At 37.8% G+C, this 24,160-nt stretch overlaps 1 protein-coding gene across 1 annotated transcript in view; it reads left to right on the forward strand.

The window, feature by feature from the left end:
• Window positions 1-21,348, forward strand: part of LOC126484150 (glutamate receptor ionotropic, kainate glr-3-like) — a 97,723-nt gene extending 76,375 nt beyond the window's left edge. Inside the window, exon 8 of the mRNA XM_050107548.1 lies at window positions 20,110-21,348. Coding sequence (XP_049963505.1) covers window positions 20,110-20,308 — 199 coding nt within the window. The 3' untranslated portion in view covers window positions 20,309-21,348. The remainder of the gene's footprint in view (window positions 1-20,109) is intronic.
• The last annotated feature ends 2,812 nt before the right edge of the window (window positions 21,349-24,160 follow it).

The following is a 24,160-nucleotide window of genomic DNA, read 5'->3' on the forward strand; positions in this document are numbered from 1 at the left end:
CGAATACAAACATGACATGATATGTATATTCTTCCGCGTTTGCTGTTGTCTCACTCTAGTTTCGTAGTTTATTAGACAGACAGGATTTAAATGAGATAACAGCAAACACAAAAGAATACATGGCAAAATGTTTATATTCATATTATTATTATGGTGAAGAGAATACTGCATGTGATTCACAATTCATAAAAGTTCCTATTAAGAACCATCTCTTCTCACAGATAGGAAAAAATTCAGAACGTTGGCCATATTGATAAACATCCCAAACAGTCTTGCCAGTCGGATTTTTGTAGTACATTGAAATGCTGCTACATTCGAAGATGAACAATACGGAATTTGTGTTTACTCCGTTGGATCACGTATGAAAATGCAGTGGTCGAAACTCGGGGCGGAGAAAACTCGTCTTCCATCTTTTTTTAATTTATTTTTGGCGCCAGTATTTATCTTTGTGCCTGCTAAGCATGCCTGTGTAGCGCTACATATATTCGACGACAGAAGTTAGTTGTGGCGGCACCTACCAACATTTTTCAGAACTTCCACTTACTTTGCACTCGATTCTAAGCCGCAAGTGGTTTTTTGGATTACAAAAACCGGAAAAAGAGTGCGGCTTAGATTCGAGTAAATACGGTACTCCTGTGCTCTTGGTTTCCCTTTTAACAGTATGCCAAATTGTTTTAATTTTATTGTCAGATGTGCTAACCTCAGACATGATGCACATACTTCTGGGCATTTTAATAACTTTTCTTAATAGAGTGCAGTAGTTTTTATAATGTTTCACTATTTCTGGATCATTACTCCTTCTAGCTATAAGATACATTTCCCTTTTCTATTTACAGGGTATCTTTATTCCTTTAGTAAGCCATGGCTTTTTACACTGACTTGCCAAAGAAACTGGTATAGGCATGCATATTCAAATATAGAGATATGTAAACAGGAAGAATATGGCACTGCAGGCAGCAGTGCCTATATAAGACAAGTGTCTGGCGCAGTTGTTAGATCGGTTACTGCTGCTACAATCGCAAGTTATCAAGATTAAGTGAGTATGAATATTGTGTTATAGTCGGTGCATGAGCAATGGGACACAGCATCTCTGAGGTAGCGATGAAATAGGGATTTTCCCATGTGACCATCTCACGATTGAACCATGAATATCAGGAATCTAGTAAAGCATCAAATCTCCAACACTGCAGCGACTGGACAACGATCCTGCAAGAATGACCCAATGATGACTGAAGATAATCGTTCAGTGTGACAGAAGTGCAGCCCTTCCACAAATTGCTGCAGATTTCAATGCTGGGTCACCAACAAGTGTCAGTGTGTGGACCATTCAACAAAACATCATCGATATGAGCTTTCGAGGCCATAGGCCACTTATGTACCCTTGATGACTGCACAACACAAAGCTTTATGCCTTGTCTGCGCCTGTCAACACTGACATTGAACTGTTGATGACTGGAAACATTGTTGACAGGTTGGACAACTCTCATTTCAAATTGTATTAAACTCTGGATGTGTACGCATGCTGTTCAAGTTGGTGTGGGCTATGTAATGGTGTGGGGCATGTGCAGTTGGAGGAATATGGAACCCCTGATACATCTAGATATGACTCTGACAGGTGACGTTGCGGTGGGGCACGTTTAGAAATTTCTGCGTAATGTTTGTTCACTGTCTCTCGTCATACTGTGAACTACAAAAGTTCTACCTACCTCAGTACAGCGTTTGGTCACCAGCCCATTTCTCTGCATATGTTGATACTGTTCAGACGATGTTAAAAGCAGTACTGAAGAAAAACATCATCAATACTTACGTTTGCAAAATCCGCATAAACTCTGGTAGCAAACTATACTGTAATATCTTATAACAATTTTCAGGTGGAGAGTGATTGTTTCATCTCTTTATAAAAATGTCAAAATCCTGCAACAATTCCTTTTATTTCTTTAGGTTCAAAATAAAACTTGGCATCATCCCATATTTAATTAACGAATAATATCACTGTCCTCAGCTCACAGTTCAGACAACCCAGTACACACACAAGGCAGCCAGGAATGTACATAAGTCCAACCCAAATTATCACACAATTTATAGTCAATACTCTGCTACAATATACGAGTTTCACATTTGGTCCTTTTTCAGTGGATATCTAATAAAGAAATTGCTCGCCAAATATTCCATAGACTGATATGAAACATGCTATGCATAAATTTACAAAGGCCAGAAGTTCACACACAGTTCTCTTTCCAACAAAACAATCCAAAAACTTCCAAACTTCACAAAACTGTCCGTAAATGCAACTGCTATTACAGCCACACAACCTGGACATGATAAGCCAATTATTTCTTCATTTTGCACATAATAAAGATGGAAGCGTTCAACATGACCTGCACGTCCGATAGCTGACTAGCAACTCCTCTGAATGCTGCTTCTACCACAGCATATCTGTCTAGCAATTCATGGGAACTACTTAACTCTGACTGGCCAATTATTTTGGCGGCCAATCAGAAGGATTGTTCAAGATCATTTTCGCGCCAAAACTGGCCTGCGCCAATCATTATTCACAGATGCATGTACTTCATTCCTACATGCAATTACTCCACTCCGCCTACAGGCCACAAGTGGCCCATCGGGACCATCCAATGGCTGTGTCATCCTCACGGAGGATGCGGTTAGGAGGGGTGTGGGGTCAGCACACCGCTCTCCCGGTCGTTATAATGGTATTCTTGACCGATGCCGCTACTATTCGGTCAAGTAGCTCCTCAATTGGCATCACGAGGCTGAGTGCACCCCGAAAAATGGCAACAGTGCATGGCGGCCAGGATGGTCACCCATCCAAGTGCCGACCATGCCCGACAGTGCTTAACTTCGGTAATCTCGCAGGAACTGGTGTAACAATGCAAATACTAGTATAAGATTTAATAAAACCAAACGAAAAGAAAATTAATCTTGGAATAAATGTAGAATATGATTTTACTTTCAAATGTTATTCTGGCTGCATCCTTACAAAAGCAAGTACACTTAAACATACATCATCAGCAAAGTGGGCACAAACATGTTTCCCACGCTATGGTTACGTAATCTATTACATAAATTTAAATCGTAAAATTTAACGTATGTCCCACATACACACTCTCACTCAATCTCATTCAGTCCACAACAACAAAACGAATACATATTAATTAAATGATAATCGTTTCTGAATTTTATATTATGAAAATGAAAAGTAGTTAATGTTTTTAACATGAAAACCCAAATAAACTGACCTGACATTTTGTGAACTCCAGTAATGATTTCAAATTATACTAAAAGGCAAACTGTTATTATTCCTAACAGTTTTTAGTCTAAGTGTCAGTCTGGGGTGTTTTAGGTAATTTCCTCTAACTCCGAAACTATGACAGATAGAAGGCTGAAATTTTTTATACCATATTATTTGAATAACAAAAGGCAATGTATTAACTATGAACAATATTAAATAATATTTAACATAGTTTAATTAGATTCTTAGGGGTTTGAATATTCAGTCGCTCAAAGTGACACAGATACTGCTTCCCACAGCTAGGCTAACAACAGGTGTGAATCAGTCATTGCTAAGACACAACTGGCTGTCTCCATCACCGCCAATGGCTCCATAGCTACAAGCTGTACTGCAAAGTAGTGCAATAAACGCTATTGCGTATTGACTCGTGACATTATGCACCCCCTAAGAACCTAAAATTTCTCTTGAGTATAATTTATGGTTCTTATTGCCATAAATGTTACTTAAGAATGATTTTGATAGCTACACCAACACTGTAAAATCTAAATTGTTTTTACTAAAATCTATGTTGAACTGAAGTCTTTCTCAAATAAACAAAATATATAAGATTGCATTATAACATTATATACAGTTTCATCAATAGTCAATGGCTAGGATTTGATGGCATACAGTAAATTCTTATACAAAAAATTTTCAATTCTTTTCTCCCACAATCCAATGCTACAACATTTCCTCTCAATTTAAATTTACAAAACATTCATATAAGTGAATTTTTACATAAGTTATGGAAACAACAATCTCTTTTCTAATCAAACTTTTACATTTTACACAGAATATTTAACCAAAAGCAATAATTCTATTTTGTCACTTAGGTAGCCTCCAAAAACTTTATTGAAATATAATTCAGGTGCTACAAATGGTGTCCATTCCTAAACCTTACACAGCAATGTGGGGTTCATCTCTAAACTTAAAACTGTTCTAATAACAAGTTGGGGGTTTTGGAGTAATTGCACTGACAAAGCAAATGGGTGCGGACCACAAACACTTACACCTTGATCACATAAGGGCTCATTACTGGGATACAGCATCCAGCTTTGTCTCAACATCGGGTTCTCTCTCAGTACAATATACGCTTTTGTCACTTTTTTTTGTACCTGCAATATTCAGTACATCTAAGCGTCCATCCTTAGTATTTTCATCCTAACATAACATGCACATTTATTCCTAACAAATAAAATTTCTCAAAGCTTGACTCTCAGATTCAAAAGTAAAACTTTCTTCAAAGTACTTTTTCAAACCGTTTTTTCCTCAAAATTTTACTGTAATCGTAGTTTCATTACATTTAGTATTAATTAACTCAGTGGAAAATGAATTTACTGTTTCCCTCTAAATTTTAACAGTACCTAATATCAGTACTACTACTGAAATATTTTTTCAAAATCTGTTTTAATCATTAAGCAAGTTACTGTTACAAATATTGCTGATAAAAAAATCCACAAATATTTTTTTCTATGAATTTTCCATTAGAAAAAAATATTTTCCTTGATAATCATCATTTAAGCTCCATTGCTTTACCTAAAATGAGATATTATAAGAAAAAATACATCATCCTTAAATATACTGAAAAATTATTTCTGCCACCATCTGCAGCTCTGGAAAACATCATGATACATTACATAAAGAATACAAAATTACTGAACACTGAAAATCATACATGCCAAAGAGAAAAGCATTTCATAAAGTTACTGAAAATCTATCTATCTTCAGTAACTCTGTAACACGTCTTACGTACTAATATACACAGAGAATACATACTCTATAGAAAATATTAAACATGACTCATGCCAACTTCAGTGGCTCCATTAGACACAATATACACTACTGGCCATTAAAATTGCTACACTAAGGAGAAATGCAGATGATAAACGGGTATTCATTGGACAAATATATTATACTAGAACTGACATGTGATTACATATTCATGCAATTTGGGTGCACAGACCCTGAGAAATCAGTACCCAGAACAACCACCTCTGGCCGTAATAACAGTCTTGATACGCCTGGGCATTGAGTCAAACAGAGCTTGGATGGCGTGTACAGGTACAGCTGCCCATGCACATGCAACTTCAGCACGATACCACAGTTCATCAAGAGTAGTGACTGGCGTATTGTGACGAGCCAGTTGCTCAGCCACCATTAACCAGACATTTTCAATTGGTGAGAGATCTGGAGATTGTGCTGCACAGGGCAGCAGTCGAACATTTTCTGTATCCAGAAAGGCCTGTACAGGACCTGCAACATGTGGTTGTGCATTATCTTGCTGAAATGTAGGGTTTTGCAGGGATTGAATGAAGGGTAGAGCCACGGGTCATAACACATCTGAAATCTAACGTCCACTGTTCAAAGTGCGGTCAATGTGAACAAGAGGTGCCCGAGACGTGTAATCAATGGCACCCCATACCATCACGCTGGGTGATACACCAGTATGGCGATGACGAATACATGCTTCCAATGTGCATTCACCGTGATGTCGCGGCCATCATGATGCTGTACATGGAACCTGGATTCATCTGAAAAAATGACATTTTGCCATTCGTGCACCCAGGTTTGTCATTGAGTACACCATCGCGGCTGCTCCTGTCTGTGATTCAGCGTCAAGGGTAACCGCTGCCATAGGCTCCGTGCTGATAGTCCATGCTGCTGCGAACGTCGTTGAACTGTTTGTGCAGATGGTTATTGTCTGTTGACTCAGGGATCGAGATGTGGCTGCACGATTCATTACAGCCATGCGGATAACATGCCTGTCATCTTGATTGCTAGTGATACAAGGCCATTGGGATTCAGCAGGGTGTTCCGTATTACCCTCCTGAACCCACCGATTCCATATTCTGCTAACAGTCATTGGATCTCAACCAACACGAGCAGCAGTGTCGCGATACGATAAACCGCAATCGCGATAGGCTACAATCCAACCTTTATCAAAGTCGGAAATGTGATGGTACGCATTTCTCCTCCTTACATGAGGCATCACAACAATGTTTCACCAGGCAATGCCGGTCAACTGCTGTTTGTGTATGAGAAATTGGTTGGAAACTTTCCTCATGTCAGCATGTTGTAGGTGTCGCCACTGGCACCAAACTTGTGTGAATGCTCTGAAAAGCTAATCATTTGTATATCACATCTCTTCCTGTTGGTTAAATTTCATGTCTGTAGCACGTCATCTTCATGGTGTAGCAATTTTAATGGCCAATAGTGTATAAGGAATACACATTACTAACAGAGAATACCAAAAATCCTTATAGAAAAATACTGAACATTACTCATGCCAATTCCTGTGGCTCTGCTAATACACCCTCTAGACTATATTAAAAAAAATGTACATTACTGAAATTACTAGAATACACTTAAGCCAACCACTCTGTGGCTTCCCAAACACTCATATACCTTTTCATTTACCCATTATGCAGGCAATCCTCTCCTTGCCTTGAACACATTTCTTACAACAACATATTTACCGGTTATAACAACTTCTGAAAACTCTTCATATTACTGTATAGTCACCTTAAAGTATTCATTTCCTCTCATTTCCATTTCTCTCTCATTCTGATTAATGTTTTGGTCATCTACTCAAACACTAGCTTTCTCCTGCCACTCTTTTCTTCTACTACACTAGGTAAACTATTACACTGATAGTGAAGATGGAAAGAAGATAGCCAAAGTTCAGAATGATGAAGAGGAAGGTTGACAACACAAAAAGAATAGGAAACAGTATTGCTAACAACTTGGGATGCCAGGACAATGCAAAGAATGCGTGCCCCCTGAGGCTTCTTAGTTACTGCTGTTTAATTGTTGCTCAATTAAGTATCTGAATGCTTTTATATCAAAATAGTGACTTTCTCCTGTCCCAGAAGGACCTGCTTCTTTCCCTTCTACATTATCATCTATCTCTTCAATGTTTACCATGGTCCTGCAATAACATATAGGCAGATCTTTGACAGTAGATCCTTTTCCTCCAACAAAAGGAATGGATACAATTTCCCCCTGTACATTTATTACTGCCTCAAGTTTTCCAAAGTCTAACCTTCCTTTGTATTTGTGTAAGAAATCGGCAACTAACATCATTTCAACAGGTAAGTCTGTTAATAATCAAAAAATTCTGTTCAGTCTGAACCCCATCTATAGTAATGGGTATCATTAACTCTTGTTTTACTACCTTTTTGCTTCTACCAGTGGCCACAATTATTTTTAACCCACTTACTGGCATAATAGTTACTTCTTTACTTTCAGATAGAGCATTTACTCTGTCTATTAAACACTCAACTTTTTTATTAAAAACTGTTACCTCAGTTATAGGTTGTCTTGGATCTGTTTTTAGATATTTAGACTCAAGCTCGTCTAGCAAATCCTGCACCAACTCTTGTCTGTTGAAACCTACCCCTCCTGTGGAAATTAAAAGTACATTTACAGGATCCTCTTTCACCTTTTTTATTATTAGCAGCTTTCACTAAATTACTCAAAATGGAAAAAGCATCACTGTCTTCTTCCTTCTCCTCATCTGAAATATACTCTGTTTCTGCAATCCTTCTTACGGCATTGTCAGAACTATTTACATTACCCCCTTCTTCTTCCTCTCCTGATTCTTCAGATTCACATTCTGAAATTACTCCACTCACTTTATTCAAAAATTCCTCAACACTTTCATCTTCTCCCTCCTGTATTTGTAAGGTATTAATTCCACTGTCTTTAGGTAGCCTCTCATCTGTTCTGCAGTGCTGATTCAACCCCAGCTCCTGATCTGAGTATTTACTTTCTCTACCTGGTTCCTCCTTAAAATAGTTCGTGTGATCTCTATATGAACTTAACTTCTCACAAAAAGCTACTGAATTTACTGGATAATCAAATTGTTTTTCAGTGTCACTCTCCTCTGCCCTACTGTTTTCACTAACATTACTTTCAAAATGTTGTGTAGGTACTGTTCTTACCAAGGGCATTGCTAGTGGGTTTACTTTGTACGGGTTTAGTCTGCAAACTCTAGCATCATCACAGACTGCTAACAGTTTTCCTGCCATGTGCTGTCATTGCCTCTGACATTTCTGTCACCTGTTGGGCCACACCTTCCCATTACATCATCAGTCTGCAGCTGACTGCACTCGAAATACCGGGATTGGTCAATGAACCTGCTCCCACCAGTACCTGCATGTTATTCTGGCTGCCTCCTTACCAAAGCAAGAACACTTAGACATATGTCATCAGCAAAGTGGCACAAACATCTTTCCCATGCTATGATTACGTACTTTAATACATAAATTTAATCTTGAAGTTTAATGTATGTCCCACATACACACTCTCACTCACTCTCATTCAGTCCACAACAACAAAACAAATACATATTAATTAAATAATAATCTTTTCTGAATTTTATATTATGAAAATTAAAAAGTAGTTAACGTTTTTGTTATGAAAAATCAAATAAACTGACCTGACATTTTGTGAACTCCAGTAATGATTTCAAATGATACTAAAAGACAAACTGTTATTATTCCTAACTGAGTTTTTTAGTCTAAGTGTCAGTTTGGGGTGTTTTCGGTAATTTCCTCTAACTCTGAAAGTATGACAGATAGAAGGCAAAAATTTTTTATACCATATTCTCATGAATAACAAAAGGCAATGTATCAACTTTGAACAATATTAAATAATGTTCAATATAGTTTAACTAGATTCGTAGGAGTTTGAATATTCAGTTGCTCGAAGTGACATAGACACTGCTTCCCATGGCTAGGCTAGTGACAGGTACGAAAGAGTCATCGCTAAGACACAACTGGCTGTCTCCCATCATTGGCAATGGCTCCATAGCTATGAGTTGTACTGCAAAGTAGTGCAATAAATGCTGTTGTGTATTGACTCGTGATGTTACAACATATACGTAAGCATCCTTTCCGATCACCTGCATCCATTCATGTCCATTGTGCATTCTGACAGACTTGGGCAATTCCAGCAGGACAATGTGACACCCCACCCTTCCAGAATTGTTATAAGAGTGGCTCCAGGAACACTCTTCTGAGTTTAAACACTTCGACTGGCCACCAAACTCCCCAGCCATGAACATTATTGGGCATATCTGGGATTCCCTGCAACGTGCTGTTCAGGAGAGATCTCCACCCCCTTGTACTCTTACGGGTTTATGGATAGCTCTGCAGTATTCATGGTGTCATTTCCCTGCAGCACTACTTCAGACAATATTCAAGTCCATGCCACATTGTGTTGTGGCACTTCTGTGTGATTGCTGGGCCCCTAAACCATATTAGACAGGTGTACCAGTTTCTTTGGCTTTTCAGTGTAGGTGGTTTCTTACAATTATATTTCACTGTTTTCTTAGCGAAACTGTTTTCAAATATACTCAAAAAGGTATGAAACAGGTTATATTTTAAATGAGCATCAGGTTCACTGTACACCTCATCCCAGTCTAAGTGTTGCAAGCTTTCCCAAAAATTTACAAATGTTAAAACATTAATTGAAAGCAATATTTTGGAGGACTGTTTTACATTACTGTCTGGAGCTATGTCATATACTGTGACTAGCTGTGCATCTTGATTAGACAGACCAATCTTAACAGGAAAACTTTTTATTTGATTACATTTATCTTGGTTTACGAAAGTATTATCTACCAGTGTGCTGCCTTCCTGTACCATCTGAGTAGGAATATCAACAACTGGCATCAGATTGAAAGAACCAAGTAATACTGCAAGGTCTAGCTTTCTATCAGATTGTTTCAGAAAATTTTCATTGAAATCCCAACAAACAATAATTTGCATTCCTTTGTCTGACAGATAGCACAACAAAGAATCCATGTTTTTCAAAAACAGCTGAAAATTTCCCAATGGGAACCTGTACATAGCTACAGTTATAAAAGTAGTGTAATTTAGTTTAAGCTCACACACACATGTTTCTATATGTTTCTCTACACAAAATCTTTTAGTTTCTAGTATTTTTATGACAATCTTGCAATATTTTAACCATCTCTTGTACCTTCCTGTCTGAGATTCACATTAAGCTTGATTTCATTCAATGTTGAATGGAAAGAGGTACTCCCATGAATTTTAGTGCGCCCCCTTAAAGATTTTTGTGTCATTCCAGCCAATTTGCCCTTCCATTTCCTACTGAGATGCAGGCCATATCTTGTGAAGTCCCACATACCAATACTCTCAACAGGAACCAAACCTATGCCTACCAAAACCGCCTGAAGCAGCTGATCTAGCTCAATATTGACCTTCCTGACAGAGCTGTTAAATTGGAGCCAAACATGCTGCATGAAAGCAGGAACCAAACCAACACTTGTATGGTTTATTGCAGATGCTATTTTTACTAGGTCACTCTCAATACTGTAGCCCTGATCCCTATCAGTTCTGTTTCCCGCTCCATCCACTATCTGCACTGGCCAAGCTGACCATGTGTCGTATCCTCATGAGGCATGTTATGTGTTTTGCATGTACAATTCCTGTATTACTATGACATGATTCTTGGATGAATAAAGATAAATAAATAAAGCCGCTCGTTGTGCATTTGGAGAGACCATTGTTCCTACTTCCACCAGCCAGCCTGACAAGGTTTCCCAATATCCTCAGAGGCAAATAACAAAACAGTACCTCAAATAGGTCATAGCCATTTCTTTCCTCCACCCTTGGCTTAGTGAACCATATTTTAATGACAGTGTTATTGATGGGACATTAAATTCTATCTCCTATCCTCCATCTCTAGTAATCTTCCTACTGACACTATTTTTACCTTCCTTCTACCACTGTGCCTCGTATCAGCACTTCATTTTTCTCTGTTTGAAATAAGAGCTGTGTGCCCTGTATTGTAATTTTCATTTGGCTTTCTCAAGAAAACAGAAGTGGATGTGAATATTATATCAGAAGATGAAATATGGCAAATCTTACAAAACCATTAGACATTTTCCCAAGTGTATACAACTAGTTCAGGACTAGTCCCAATTACTGCATTATGAGAAATACATGACTTTAGAAAAGGTTGCTCAGTATCATCCACCATATGTGATCTAATAAATATAATATTAATGAAATTAGACAATGAGGGAATGTTGGCATGTTTGTTACTAAATCTATCATGTGCATTTGATAAAGTTCTTATGAGAAGCTACTTAATATACAGGAAATATGTAGCATCATATAATCATACTTACGAGACATATCATGATTCATAGTAAATGAGGGGGGGAGGGGTGGAAGGGAATGAAACATGAAACAACATGAAACATTGGTTATTGTACAAGGGCTGTCTGAAAAGTTCTCGGCCTCACACAGATATCACAGCATTACTTGCATGATTTTTCCCATTTAGTTGGTACATATGTTAGAAGATGTCACATAAAACTGCAAGTCAATCCAGGCAGCAGTTGACCATAGGAAGTTGTTTGAAGCAATTGTGATGTGTGTGGCGTTGAAAATGTAAAGAAATTGAGTTTCTTGTAGTGATTAAATTCTTCACAAAAGAAGGTTTAACACCAACTAAAAATGTGGCTTGTAAGTGAGTATATAGCTCTTCATCTCCAATTTCCACCATGAAAAAATGGGTAGCTGAGTTTAAACGTAGCTATGAAAGTGTCTAAGATGAGGCACGTGAAGGACATCCAAAAACTGCAAGCACACAGGAAATCATCAATACAGTGCTTGATATGATTTCGAAGACAGGCATATAAAGGTGCATGAAATTGCTAATGCTCTAGGGGTATCAAAGGAATGTGTTGGTCACATTGTGCACCATGAGCTGAATGTGAGGAAGCTTTAAGCAATATGGGTGCCGCATGTATCTGCTGCAGATCACAATTGCTTGGCACATTTTAGAAAAACTGGAGAGACTTTTTCTCAACACTGCATGACAATTTATGAAATATGGATTCAGTACTGCACACTCAAAACTCAACAGCAGCCTATGCAATGGATAGAAGCTGGCTCTCCAACTCCAAAGAAGGCAAGGATCATAATGTCACTGTTTTCGGATGCAAAAGGAATTTGTTGATTGACTATCTTCAAAAAGGTAAAATCATAACAGAAGAATACTACTCTCAACTTCTAATGAAACTGGGTGTAAGCATTGATGAAAACAGACCTGACTTAAAGAAGGAAAAAAAATCATCTTCTATCAGGATAACGTACCTACCCACAAAAGTGTCTTGGCAATCAGGAAATTGAGGGATTTGCACTACAAAGTGCTGGAACACCCACCCTATTCCCCAGATTTCACTCCCTTGGACTTTTATCTCTCCTCAAAACTCAAGACATTCCTCACTGTCAGAGCTTTTCATCCAATCAAGAAGCCATTGTGGCTTTGCATGGGTACTTTGCAGCAGTTCTAGAGGAACACTGCAGAGAGGGGATTATGGCACTGCTGGATGAAATGAATTGGTATTAGAAGAGATTATGTTGAAAAATAAAACTTCTTTGAAAGCATAAACTGTCATTTTCACTATCAGGCTGAGAACTTTCCGGACTGCCCTCGTAGGTTTGGCCTTCATATTGGGTATAAAAAAAAGTTGCAATATTTTATCTTACAGCAGAATTACAATTTACAGTGTGGTTATGTATCAAAAAAATTTATGTTCTTCAGTGTTTTGGGTGAGATGAAGAGTCACAAGTACATCTGAAGATGAAATTTAATAATTGGACCATATTAATCAAATACCATCAATAAAACAACTAACACGTACACATTTATAATGCTATAAGAGATTGAAATTATCACCTCACAAGGCATAATAAAGTACAGGCAGAGAACAGCCCTTATAAGGGTGCCGAATTGTTTAACAAATTTCCAAAGTATCCAAAAAGTTTAACTGGGAGGTGATATGTACGAGTGTTATACTAATGGTATTAAATAATGCCACTCAGAGGAACAGATTATCTCCAAATGAACCACATTATTTTTAAATAACTGAGATATACAGTAGAACCTTACAAATTCTGCCTTGGATGGTCCGACTCTCTGCTTAGTCCGACCATTCCATTTCTGGTGTTTGTTTGTATGACTCATTGTCTGTCATATGGATCACTAGGGACTTGACTGTTGCTGGGTGTAGTAGTTTGATTAGTTTTGGCGTGGCATAATAAGTGTTACTGTGCATGCCTTTGTTTCATGGATTAGTGACAGTGTTCTCCTTACATATTAAAGTGTGTAAAACTAAATTAAGGCATCAACATGTGATGTTGTTCTTATCAGAAAGCTTGAAGAGTTAGATAAAGTTGAACCTCTTCAAAACACTGCAAGCGAGGTAGGGGTGAGCATAACAACTCACTGTTAAAGACACCAACAGAGATTTTATGGATTAGGAAATGGCAGAACATTGCGCCAAAATCAAGGTTGTCATCTGAAAAGCAAAAGAACATTACAAACTTTTCTTGTCCTGCTTAAGAACAGAACATTTTTTACCATACAATTTCTCTTGTTTTAAACAGCCAAGTGGAAATAAGTTTTGTGCCAGTGCAGTACTGTAATAAGGCATGTGCAGTTGTTAAGCTTTCACTCACAGTACCAATATCTTACTGCACAATGCAGATGTATTTTGTAAAACAGACACTACTGTACGTTACAATTTCATGTATGACTTTTTAGTGTCAATGTTTTCTTACTGTGCTAACATGGAACAATATTTCAGACAGTATTTACACTTGAAAATTAAAGTTGTACTGTACTGCCTTGTGAGGTTGCAGATCAATAAAAGTGTTCCTCTGATAATCCAACTCTTTTTGCTAGTGGCCCCAAGGGAGATGGGTTAGTGAGGTTCTGCTGTACTGTGTTTTTGTAATAGTTCCCAAAAAGTTAGCATCTTGATTGAAAAGCCGAAACAAATCTTGTATTTGTCAATGGAAACTGTATCAAACTGATTCTTGGTGAACTTATATTCTTGATAAATACAATACAAGTTGACAGCCATGTTGAAACACTACTGTTGCCTCACCAAGTGGAACAATGTGTGAATCACATTATCATGATACAACTTGGCCTTGATAAAATACCATTGGTTATAGGGTTCAGAAAAGACCCTTTTTTAGGGTAGTGAGGACAGAAAGAAACCAAATTTTAAGAGAGGCTAGGACTGAGACAAACCTTCAGTTTGAGAAAGAAACCAAAAAACATAATTCTAGCTTATTACGTCAGCATAAACAGCCATTGGTTAAGAATTTTCAACAGTCAGCAGATACTTTAACTCTACCCAATTTTAACTCAGTCAATGTGAAATGTCAGCTATCTTTATTGCATCAAAATATTTGAGGACTGAGAAATAAAATTAATGAATTCATTATCTGCATAGATGAATTAGAGTCTTCAAACCCAGTTGACATAATCTGCCTCTCTGAACATCATGTGACCACTGGTATAGAACTTTTAAGTGTTACAGGATTTAGGTTAGCATCTCACTTTTGTAGATCAGAAATGGAGAAAGGAAGAGTTGCCACATTCATCAGGAACTGTCATAAATTTAAGAACATAGACATTCATGAATTTTGCCTAGAACAGCATATGGAAGCATGTGCAGCAGAAGTAGAATTTCACAAAAAATCCTTCATAATATTAAGTGTATATCAAGCACCTGCAGGTAACTCTAATCTGTTCGTAAACCACCTTGAAGCTGTACTGGCCCATTCAACAACCAAAATCAAAGAAATAGTGGTTGCTGGTGATTTCAATGTAGATTTCCTTAAAGACTCTCCGAATAAGAACTTATTTGATATAGTAACTCTATCATTCAACTTAATTCCCACTGTAAACATCCCTGTAAATGTTTTGTTTTTGGGCAATAAAAATCAATCAATCCCCACTTGGGTAGCCAATGCTCACAAACAGCCACTGATAATATCTTTATAGAAAAATCCAATGAACAAAATTATATTACAAAACCAATAGTCAATGGCCTCTCAGATCATGACATGCAGTTCCTTCTGTTAAATGTTAACACTGAACAGGATATAAAATCTGTTAAATCTGAGCTCAAGAGGGTAATCAATAAGCCAAAAATTCACTGGACTGATGTTTACAGTGCTCATGGCACGAATGAAAAATATAACACTTTTGCTAATAAAGTGCTTACCTTATTTGAACACTGTTTTCCCCAAAACTTACCAAGGTTAGAGCAAAGTCTACAATGAAGCCATGGATTACTCAAGGAATAGGGGTATCTTGTAAAACAAAAAGAAAACTGTATCTGTCAATCCGAAAAAGTTCCGATGTTGATGCTAGAGCACGTTACAAGAAATACTGTAAAATATGAAAGACTGTAATATGGACATTAAAGCAAATATATAACAAGGAAAAGATAGTCATATCAGATAACAAAATAAAGACAATATGGGATATAGTGAAGGAGGAGACTGGTAGAACAAACATGAAGAGGGACAAATAGCATTAAGAGTAAATGATACATTGGTGACAGATGTGTATAGTGCTGCAGAACTTTTTAACAAACATTTCATAACTGTTACGGAAAAGATGGAGTTGTCAGGCTCTGTAGGTGCTGCTATGGAATTCCTCAGACCAGACATTTCAAGTAACTTCCACAATATGAATTTGACCCTCACTATCCCAGCAGAAATAATGTCCATCATGAAATCTTTAAAATCAAAAACATCTAATGGGTATGATGAAATATCAACAAAGCTAATTAAAGAATGTGATTCTGAGTTAAGTAACGTATTAAGCTATCTGTGTAACCAGTCGTTTATCAGTGGAATATTTCCTGAATGGTTAAAATATACTGAAGTTAAGACACTGTTTAAGAAGGGAGATAAAGAAATAGCATCAAATTTCTGTCCAATTTCACTTTTGCCAGCATTCTCAAAAATTTTATAAAAAGTAATGTACAATCAGCTTTATAACCATCTTATCTCAAATAACATACAGTCAAAGTCACAATTCTTATTGAGAAGGCTATCTACACTTACAGTGAAAATGTGCTTAATTCATTAGATAAAAAATTGCAGGCAACTGGTATATTTTGTGATCTGTCAAAGGCATTTGACTGTGTAAATCACAATATCCTTTTAAGTAATGGTTCAAATCTTATATCTCTGGCAGGAAACAAAGGGTGTTATTAGGAAAGAGACATGTATCAAGCTATCAGGCTTCATCCAACTGGGAACTAATTACATGTGGGGTCCCACAAGGTTCCATTTTAGGCCCTTACTTTTTCTTGTGTATATCAATGACCTTTCATCAGTAACATTACCAGATGCCAGGTTCGTTTTGTTTGCTGATGGAAAAAAAACATTGCAATAAATAGCAAATCAAATATAGTCTTAGAAAGATCAGTTAATAAAATATTTTTGGACATTAATCACTGGTTCCTAGCCAATTCCTTGTCACTAAACTGTGAAAAAACACACTACATGCAGTTCAGAACTTGTAAGGGGTGTCTCACAAGTATATGCCTACCACATGATGACAAGCAGATAGAAGAAGTGGACAGTGTTAAATTTTTAGGATTACAGCTTGATAATAAATTCAACTGGGAAAAGCGCACCACAGAACTGCTGAAGCATCTTAACAAATCTCTGTTTGCAATGTGAATTGTGTCAGACATAGGGGATATAAAAATGAAAAAGCTGGCATACTATGCTTACTTTCATTCCATAATGTCATATGGGATTATTTTTTGGGGTAATTCATCAAGCCAACCTAAAGTTTTCCGGGTGCAAAAACGTGCAGTAAGAGTTATATGTGGTGTGAACTCAAGAACATCCTGCAGAAGCCTGTTTAAGGGACTAGAGATACTAACCACTGCTTCTCAATATATTTATTCTTTAATGAAATTTGTCATTAAAAATATATCACTTTTTCAAACCAAGAGCTCAATTCATGGAATCAATACTATAAATAAGAATAATCTTCACAAGGATTTAAAGTCAATTAGTCTTGTACAAAAAGGTGTGCATTATTCAGGAACACACATTTTCAATAATTTGCCAGCAGCCATAAAAAGCTTAACAACCAATGAAATTCAGTTTAAGAGGAGACTAAAGGATTTATTGGTGGCCAACTCCTTCTGCTCCATTGATGAATTTCTCAGTAGAACTAACTGATTTGTGCGTGGTGTGTATATATAAGTACAATATAACTTCTGCACAATTGCAGTGCAGTAATGTGTTCATTGTAAATAAGTATTATAGTAGTTGTATTACACATTTATTACCTTATAAGTAATTTAAAAAAAACTTTTTTATTTTAAATTCAGTGAATAAGAATTTGTAAAATGATTCTTTCATATAGTGTTCATTAAAAAATGACGATCATTCCACTTGGGACCTGTGGAATGGTACATTAACTTATTTGTTTGAGTTGTAAATATTTGTCATGTCAAACTGCCTATTGGCTTCTGTCTCGGGTTCTTCGGCCGACATTCATCTAATGATTTTTCTGACATTTCGCCAGCACGAGTGGCTGGCATTGTCAAAACTTCACCCTCCATTGCCAGTGGTGAACTGGAGCCAAGCTCGCGGGCGCAGACTATATGTACCTGGCGCACCAATGTCCAAGGGCTTCTCCGCGGTCATTTCCTGTGCGGTTCTCCTCTTGCTATCTGCGACGGTTGTTCGCTGCAGTACGGGAAGCCAGGATCCGTTTACCTTAAGGCTTGTATTTCTACAGCTTCTCTGAACAAGCGCGTGTGATAGTGGTTCTCTACAGCCAGAACTTCCATGTCGGCGAATTTTATTATGTGGTCGGTCTCATTCAGTGCGTGCTCTGCCACGGCCGATTTCTCCACCTGCCCCAACCTGCAATGTCGCTTATGCATACTTTTTCAGAAACAATTTCCTTGCCATTGACAATCTGCATTTTATATCCTCTCTGCTTCAGCTATCATCAATTACAAGGCTGCCAAAAAAAAAAAAAAAAAAAAAAAAAAAAAAAAAAAAAAAAAACTCATTTACTACTTTTAGTCTCTCACTTTCTAAATTGGTTCCCTTGGGATCACCTGATTTAATTTGACTATATTCCATTACCCTTGTTTTACTTTAGCTGATATCTTTAGCTGATATTCATCTTTTAAATTATTTCAAGACACTATCCATTCCATTCAACTGATCTTCCAAATCCTTTGCTGTCTCTGACAGACTACAATGTCACCATTAAACCTCAAAGGTTTTATTTGTACTTCCTGAACCTTAAATAACTTTTCAAATTTTTCCTTTGTTTCCTTTGCTGCTTGCCCATGTAAAGACTGAATAACATCAGAGATATGCTACAAACCTGTCATTCCTTTCTCAACTACTGATTCTCTTTCATGTCCTCTCTACTTTCTAACTTCAGTCTAATTTCTGCAGCAGTTGTATATAACCTTTTGCTCCTTTTTTATTTTATCCCTGCTACCAACAGAATGTCCACAGCTCGTGGTCTTGCAGTAGCATTCTCGCTTGCCGAGCACGAGGTCCCAGGTTTGATTCCTGGCGGGTTCAGGGATTTTCACCTGCCTTGAGATGACTGGATGTTGTTGTGTCATCTTCATCACCATCATCATTCACCCCCATTATGGCCAGAGGAAGGCAATGGCAAACCACCTCTACTAAGACCTTGCCTAGTATGGTGGTGTGGGTCTCCCACATCATTCTCCTACACTCTGTCAAGGAGTATGGGACTTCATCATCATCATCACCTCCAGAATCTCAAAGAATTATCAAACTTCATTAAATAACCAGTGTTACAAGGCAAAGAACTGAAAATTTGATGTATTGCCTGTTGACTTTTGTCTCAAGATCTTTGGCTGATGTTTGTTTAATGATTTTTACATGAAAACTGTTAAACAAACATCTTGTGATCTCAAGACAAAAGCCAAAACACAATACATCAACAAGTGGCTGCAGGAGCCTCAACAATTATGAATTGCAGATTTATTTGAAAAGGCAAGGGTGGAAGATTAGGGTTTCATGTCCTGTGAATGCCAAGACCATTAGAGATGACACACATACTCACACTGGGAAAGCAGCCCTGTATTTTCAAAGGAACCACCTCAGCATTGTCTTTAAGTGATCTAGGGAAATCAGAGGCAGTAAATTGGAAAAAGCCTGTTGAAGAAGCTAACATTCAAAGAGGGTTGCAATGGAATGAGGACAAGAAAGAAGAAGAAGATGAAGGAAAAGATTTAGGGAACTACAGAAAAACCAAATGTGGATTTAAATGGGGATTTGAATTTCCATCCTGCAGAATGAATATACACCTGAAACATTGTAAGGTGGAATACCTCTAATGAAATAGTCAATCGTTCTAGAGCAGTCAATGAGGAACGTTCTGTGAAATCAGTTGCCTGTATTCAAATTACCAGGATAGTCATCATAAATAGTGACTTGTATCATAAAGTTAGACTTTTTGAGTGTTTGTACACTGCTACCATATTATGTAAAAGTAGTATATCCTCTTGTTAGCAAACAGATCATGATGATTGTCTGTTGGGAATATAAATTAGTACAGAGTGAAATTTAAGATTGACATTATCATCACTGTTATTTAAAACTGATCCATGTATCTATTGATCCATCCAGTACTATTGTACTACTACAATCTGCATTGTTTCTGACAGAAACAATGAGTATCTAGTTCTGTTTTCTTAATAGAAACATTTGATTATGAAATAGGTTCTCAGAATAAGATGTTAAAATCTTCATAAATACTTTGAAACACGAAGCAATAGAACTTACTGGGTAGGGAGTCACGAATCACGCAGAATGACAATTTATATTAAATCATTAACAAAACAAAATAATCTAATACTACTTGTAGTTATTGTATAACTATTAGTAATTATTAGCAGTAATGTATAATTTTTTGTACTGAATTTATCAACTCTTTCTCTTCAGCACTTTGAAAATCCGTGAGCGAGGTGTATTATCGCGTTATAAAGGATGGCATTCCACTGACACAGATATTTGCTTTCGGGACGTTGAACCTGTTGAAATAGTTGACTTATTACCTGTCTTCATTTTACTAAGTTCTGGTATTCTTTTGTCACTAAGTTTTCTATTTATTGAAATCTTATATCACAAAATTGGTTTATAAAATTTGTGACTTCATGTATGTGCAAACTTAAACTCAATAATGCTCTAAACAGCTGCAATGAGGAATCAGCACTTCTATAGTAATTGGTATAGAACGAAATAATCACTCACTCACACAAACATCACTTACATACCATCATGAGGGAGAACCTCCTATGGCATGGAATAATTTGAGAACTACAATAACAGAAAGAGGCAAGAGCTATACACTATGTCCATATGCTATGGAAGCAAAAAAACAATCATTAATATTTTGTTGTGTTTGATATTGAGTCTGCTCTTAACTGTGCTTAAATACCAGAAGTAACCAGCTTACTTAGGAGGAGATACAACTTTGGAGAAGTCTGTATTTTACTGTTCTGAAATTTGGCAGCTGTTTTATCTTTCAATATGTATTTCACATTTATTTCTGTAAACTTATACAGGGATTATCATTATTATTTCTAAAAATAAGTACTATTTTATTATTTATGTTTGGCCTATCTCACCACCTAGTACTAACAGGAATTTGTGGCCCCTGAGAACAGATAATCCAGTGATTTATGAAATTTATGGCCACTATTTTTGAACGTTGGGAGATCGGAATTTATTTCTTAATGAGTACATGGGGCTGATTATAAATTTGAGAATACATTATGGAATTCCATTACGAACTCTAGAGAAGATTATAAAAGTATGTGTATTAAATATTTTGTAACTTTTCCTGTGGATGTGTATCTCACAGATGAAGGGATCTGCAGAAAAAAATACTAAACCACAACGGCATATTTTTAGCCACTACATGTTATATGTTGAAAGACAAAAACATAAATGCAATAAGAAATAGCAGTTATTATAGAAGACAGTGCTTTCTGGCAGTTGGTGTTGAATTACTTGTTACCAGCAGTGGTGCCATTGAATTTGCAACAGATAACATGATCAGACTAATTCTTACTAAATTGAGGGTTAGTACTTTCTTCTGCAGATCCCTTCAGTACACATGAAGATGAGTTTCACTATGTGTCAATCTATGAAAAAGAAAATATATTGGCTTATGATTGTGCTGACTAAAATTACTTGAAGAAACCTCTGAAAATGTTATGTTACCAAAGTCATACAATTGCCTCTTTTTTTTTCAAACAAGAATTTACTGACTGGTATTGCACACTCTAAAAAGTTAGGGCTGAAGAATCAGTTTCAGCTGAATTGTGATTTACATAACCACAAAACAAGATAGATATTGACTCCTGATGGCTCTGACACTCTATTAAGGGTTCAAAGTGGAGTTATGTAGATTGGCTTGAAGACCTTCAACATGTTACTCTCTGACATAAAGTGACAAAACAAGAATCCATATAATTTCAAAAGATGATTAAAACATACCATATTACCCACTCCTTATACAAATTATGTAGATACAACAATGGAAATTTTCTGTCAGCTGGATGTTGAGAACCAATGCGTCTTGTAAGTCAGTCTCTTATCAGTGTGGTTCTTAGAGAATAACCAACAAGGGTAACTACACAGTAACTTTTAAATATAATTTTTCCAAGGTAATGCGTTTCCTGTTAATTTTATTGTAATAAATTTGGATTGCATAAGAAAAATTGTTTATAGCAGTCAATGATAGTAAATTATTGCTGCAGCGGTTCCTAATAGCTGCTTAACTTTGTTAATGTATATAGTGACATTCATTCCACAATCCTGAAAGTTTTCCTTTGTGATGGGGACTGCAGATTACAAAACAATTAAGAAAGGCATGTAAAAATAAATAAGAAAATAAGAGTGAAATAATACATTAACAGTGGTATCTGCATGGAAGAAGACGATTCTACTAGAAGACAGCAAATAATACTATATTTATCAACAAGATAATGAAAGTATTTATTTAATTTTGGTGCATTAGCAATTTGCACATTGAAAAATTTCTCAACCCTCTTCATCATTGTTTCTTGTTCAGAACTAAAATTTGTTTTTGTAAGATTCAGTATCACACTGGTTTCTTCAATAATTGCAATTGTTTTCTGGTAATGCATAATTTTTCTGATATTGTTTAGTTTCAATTCTTGGCCAGTATGCTCTTGTTGGCACAAAACCAGAGTTTTTGAAGAACTATGTTAAGGTACTGACACATGTCGCTAAATAACTGTTTTAAAAACTAAGGATAAATAGGAAAAGACAGATTGCTACCTATGATAAAGAAGACATGTCAAATTGTAGAAAGGCACGATTAAAAGACACTCACATATAGCCACAGCCTTCATTAGTAAGGGGGGGAAGGGGGGGGGGGGGGGGTAAGAGAGAGAGAGAGAAAGAGAGAGAGAGAGAGATGAAAGCAAGCAAGCACACCACAAGCAAGCACATCTCACAGACACGCATGACCACCAACTCCAGGATTTCAGGCCAGAAGCTATATGTGAGTATCTTTTAATCATGCCTGTCTGCAACTTGACATGTCTTCTTTATGGTAAGCAGCAATCTATCTTTTCCTACATTGTTAATATTCATACCTGAAGTTTCCATTGTTTGAAAGATAAAGAAAAGTTATAGGAACAACTCAACTTAAGGAAATTGTATGTGTTATATACACTCCTGGAAATTGAAATAAGAACACCGTGAATTCATTGTCCCAGGAAGGGGAAACTTTATTGACACATTCCTGGGGTCAGATACATCACATGATCACACTGACAGAACCACAGGCACATAGACACAGGCAACAGAGCATGCACAATGTCGGCACTAGTACAGTGTATATCCACCTTTCGCAGCAATGCAGGCTGCTATTCTCCCATGGAGACGATCGTAGAGATGCTGGATGTAGTCCTCTGGAACGGCTTGCCATGCCATTTCCACCTGGCGCCTCAGCTGGACCAGCGTTCATGCTGGACGTGCAGACCGCGTGAGACAACGCTTCATCCAGTCCCAAACATGCTCAATGGGGGACAGATCCGGAGATCTTGCTGGCCAGGGTAGTTGACTTACACCTTCTAGAGCACGTTGGGTGGCACGGGATACATGCGGACGTGCATTGTCCTGTTGGAACAGCAAGTTCCCTTGCCAGTCTAGGAATGGTAGAACGATGGGTTCGATGACGGTTTGGATGTACCGTGCACTATTCAGTGTCCCCTCGACGATCACCAGTGGTGTACGGCCAGTGTAGGAGATCGCTCCCCACACCATGATGCCGGGTGTTGGTCCTGTGTGCCTTGGTCGTATGCAGTCCTGATTGTGGCGCACACCTGCACGGCGCCAAACATGCATACGACCATCATTGGCACCAAGGCAGAAGCGACTCTCATCGCTGAAGACGACACGTCTCCATTCGTCCCTCCATTCACGCCTGTCGCGACACCACTGGAGGCGGGCTGCACGATGTTGGGGCGTGAGCGGAAGACGGCCTAACGGTGTGCGGAACCGTAGCCCAGCTTCATGGAGACGGTTGCGAATGGTCCTCGCCGATACCCCAGGAGCAACAGTGTCCCTAATTTGCTGGGAAGTGGCGGTGTGGTCCCCTACGGCACTGCGTAGGATCCTACGGTCTTGGCGTGCATCCGTGCGTCGCTGCGGTCCGGTCCCAGGTCAACGGGCACGTGCACCTTCCGCCGACCACTGGCGACAACATCGATGTACTGTGGAGACCTCACGCCCCACGTGTTGAGCAATTCAGTGGTACGTCCACCCGGGATCCCGCATGCCCACTATACGCCCTCGCTCAAAGTCCGTCAACTGCACATACGTTTCACGTCCACGCTGTCGCGGCATGCTACCAGTGTTAAAGACTGCGATGGAGCTCTGTATGCCACGGCAAACTGGCTGACACTGACGGCGGCGGTGTACAAATGCTGCGCAGCTAGCGCCATTCGACGGCCAA

This window comes from Schistocerca serialis, chromosome 6 (assembly GCF_023864345.2).
Source record: "Schistocerca serialis cubense isolate TAMUIC-IGC-003099 chromosome 6, iqSchSeri2.2, whole genome shotgun sequence".
Lineage (NCBI taxonomy): Eukaryota > Metazoa > Arthropoda > Insecta > Orthoptera > Acrididae > Schistocerca > Schistocerca serialis.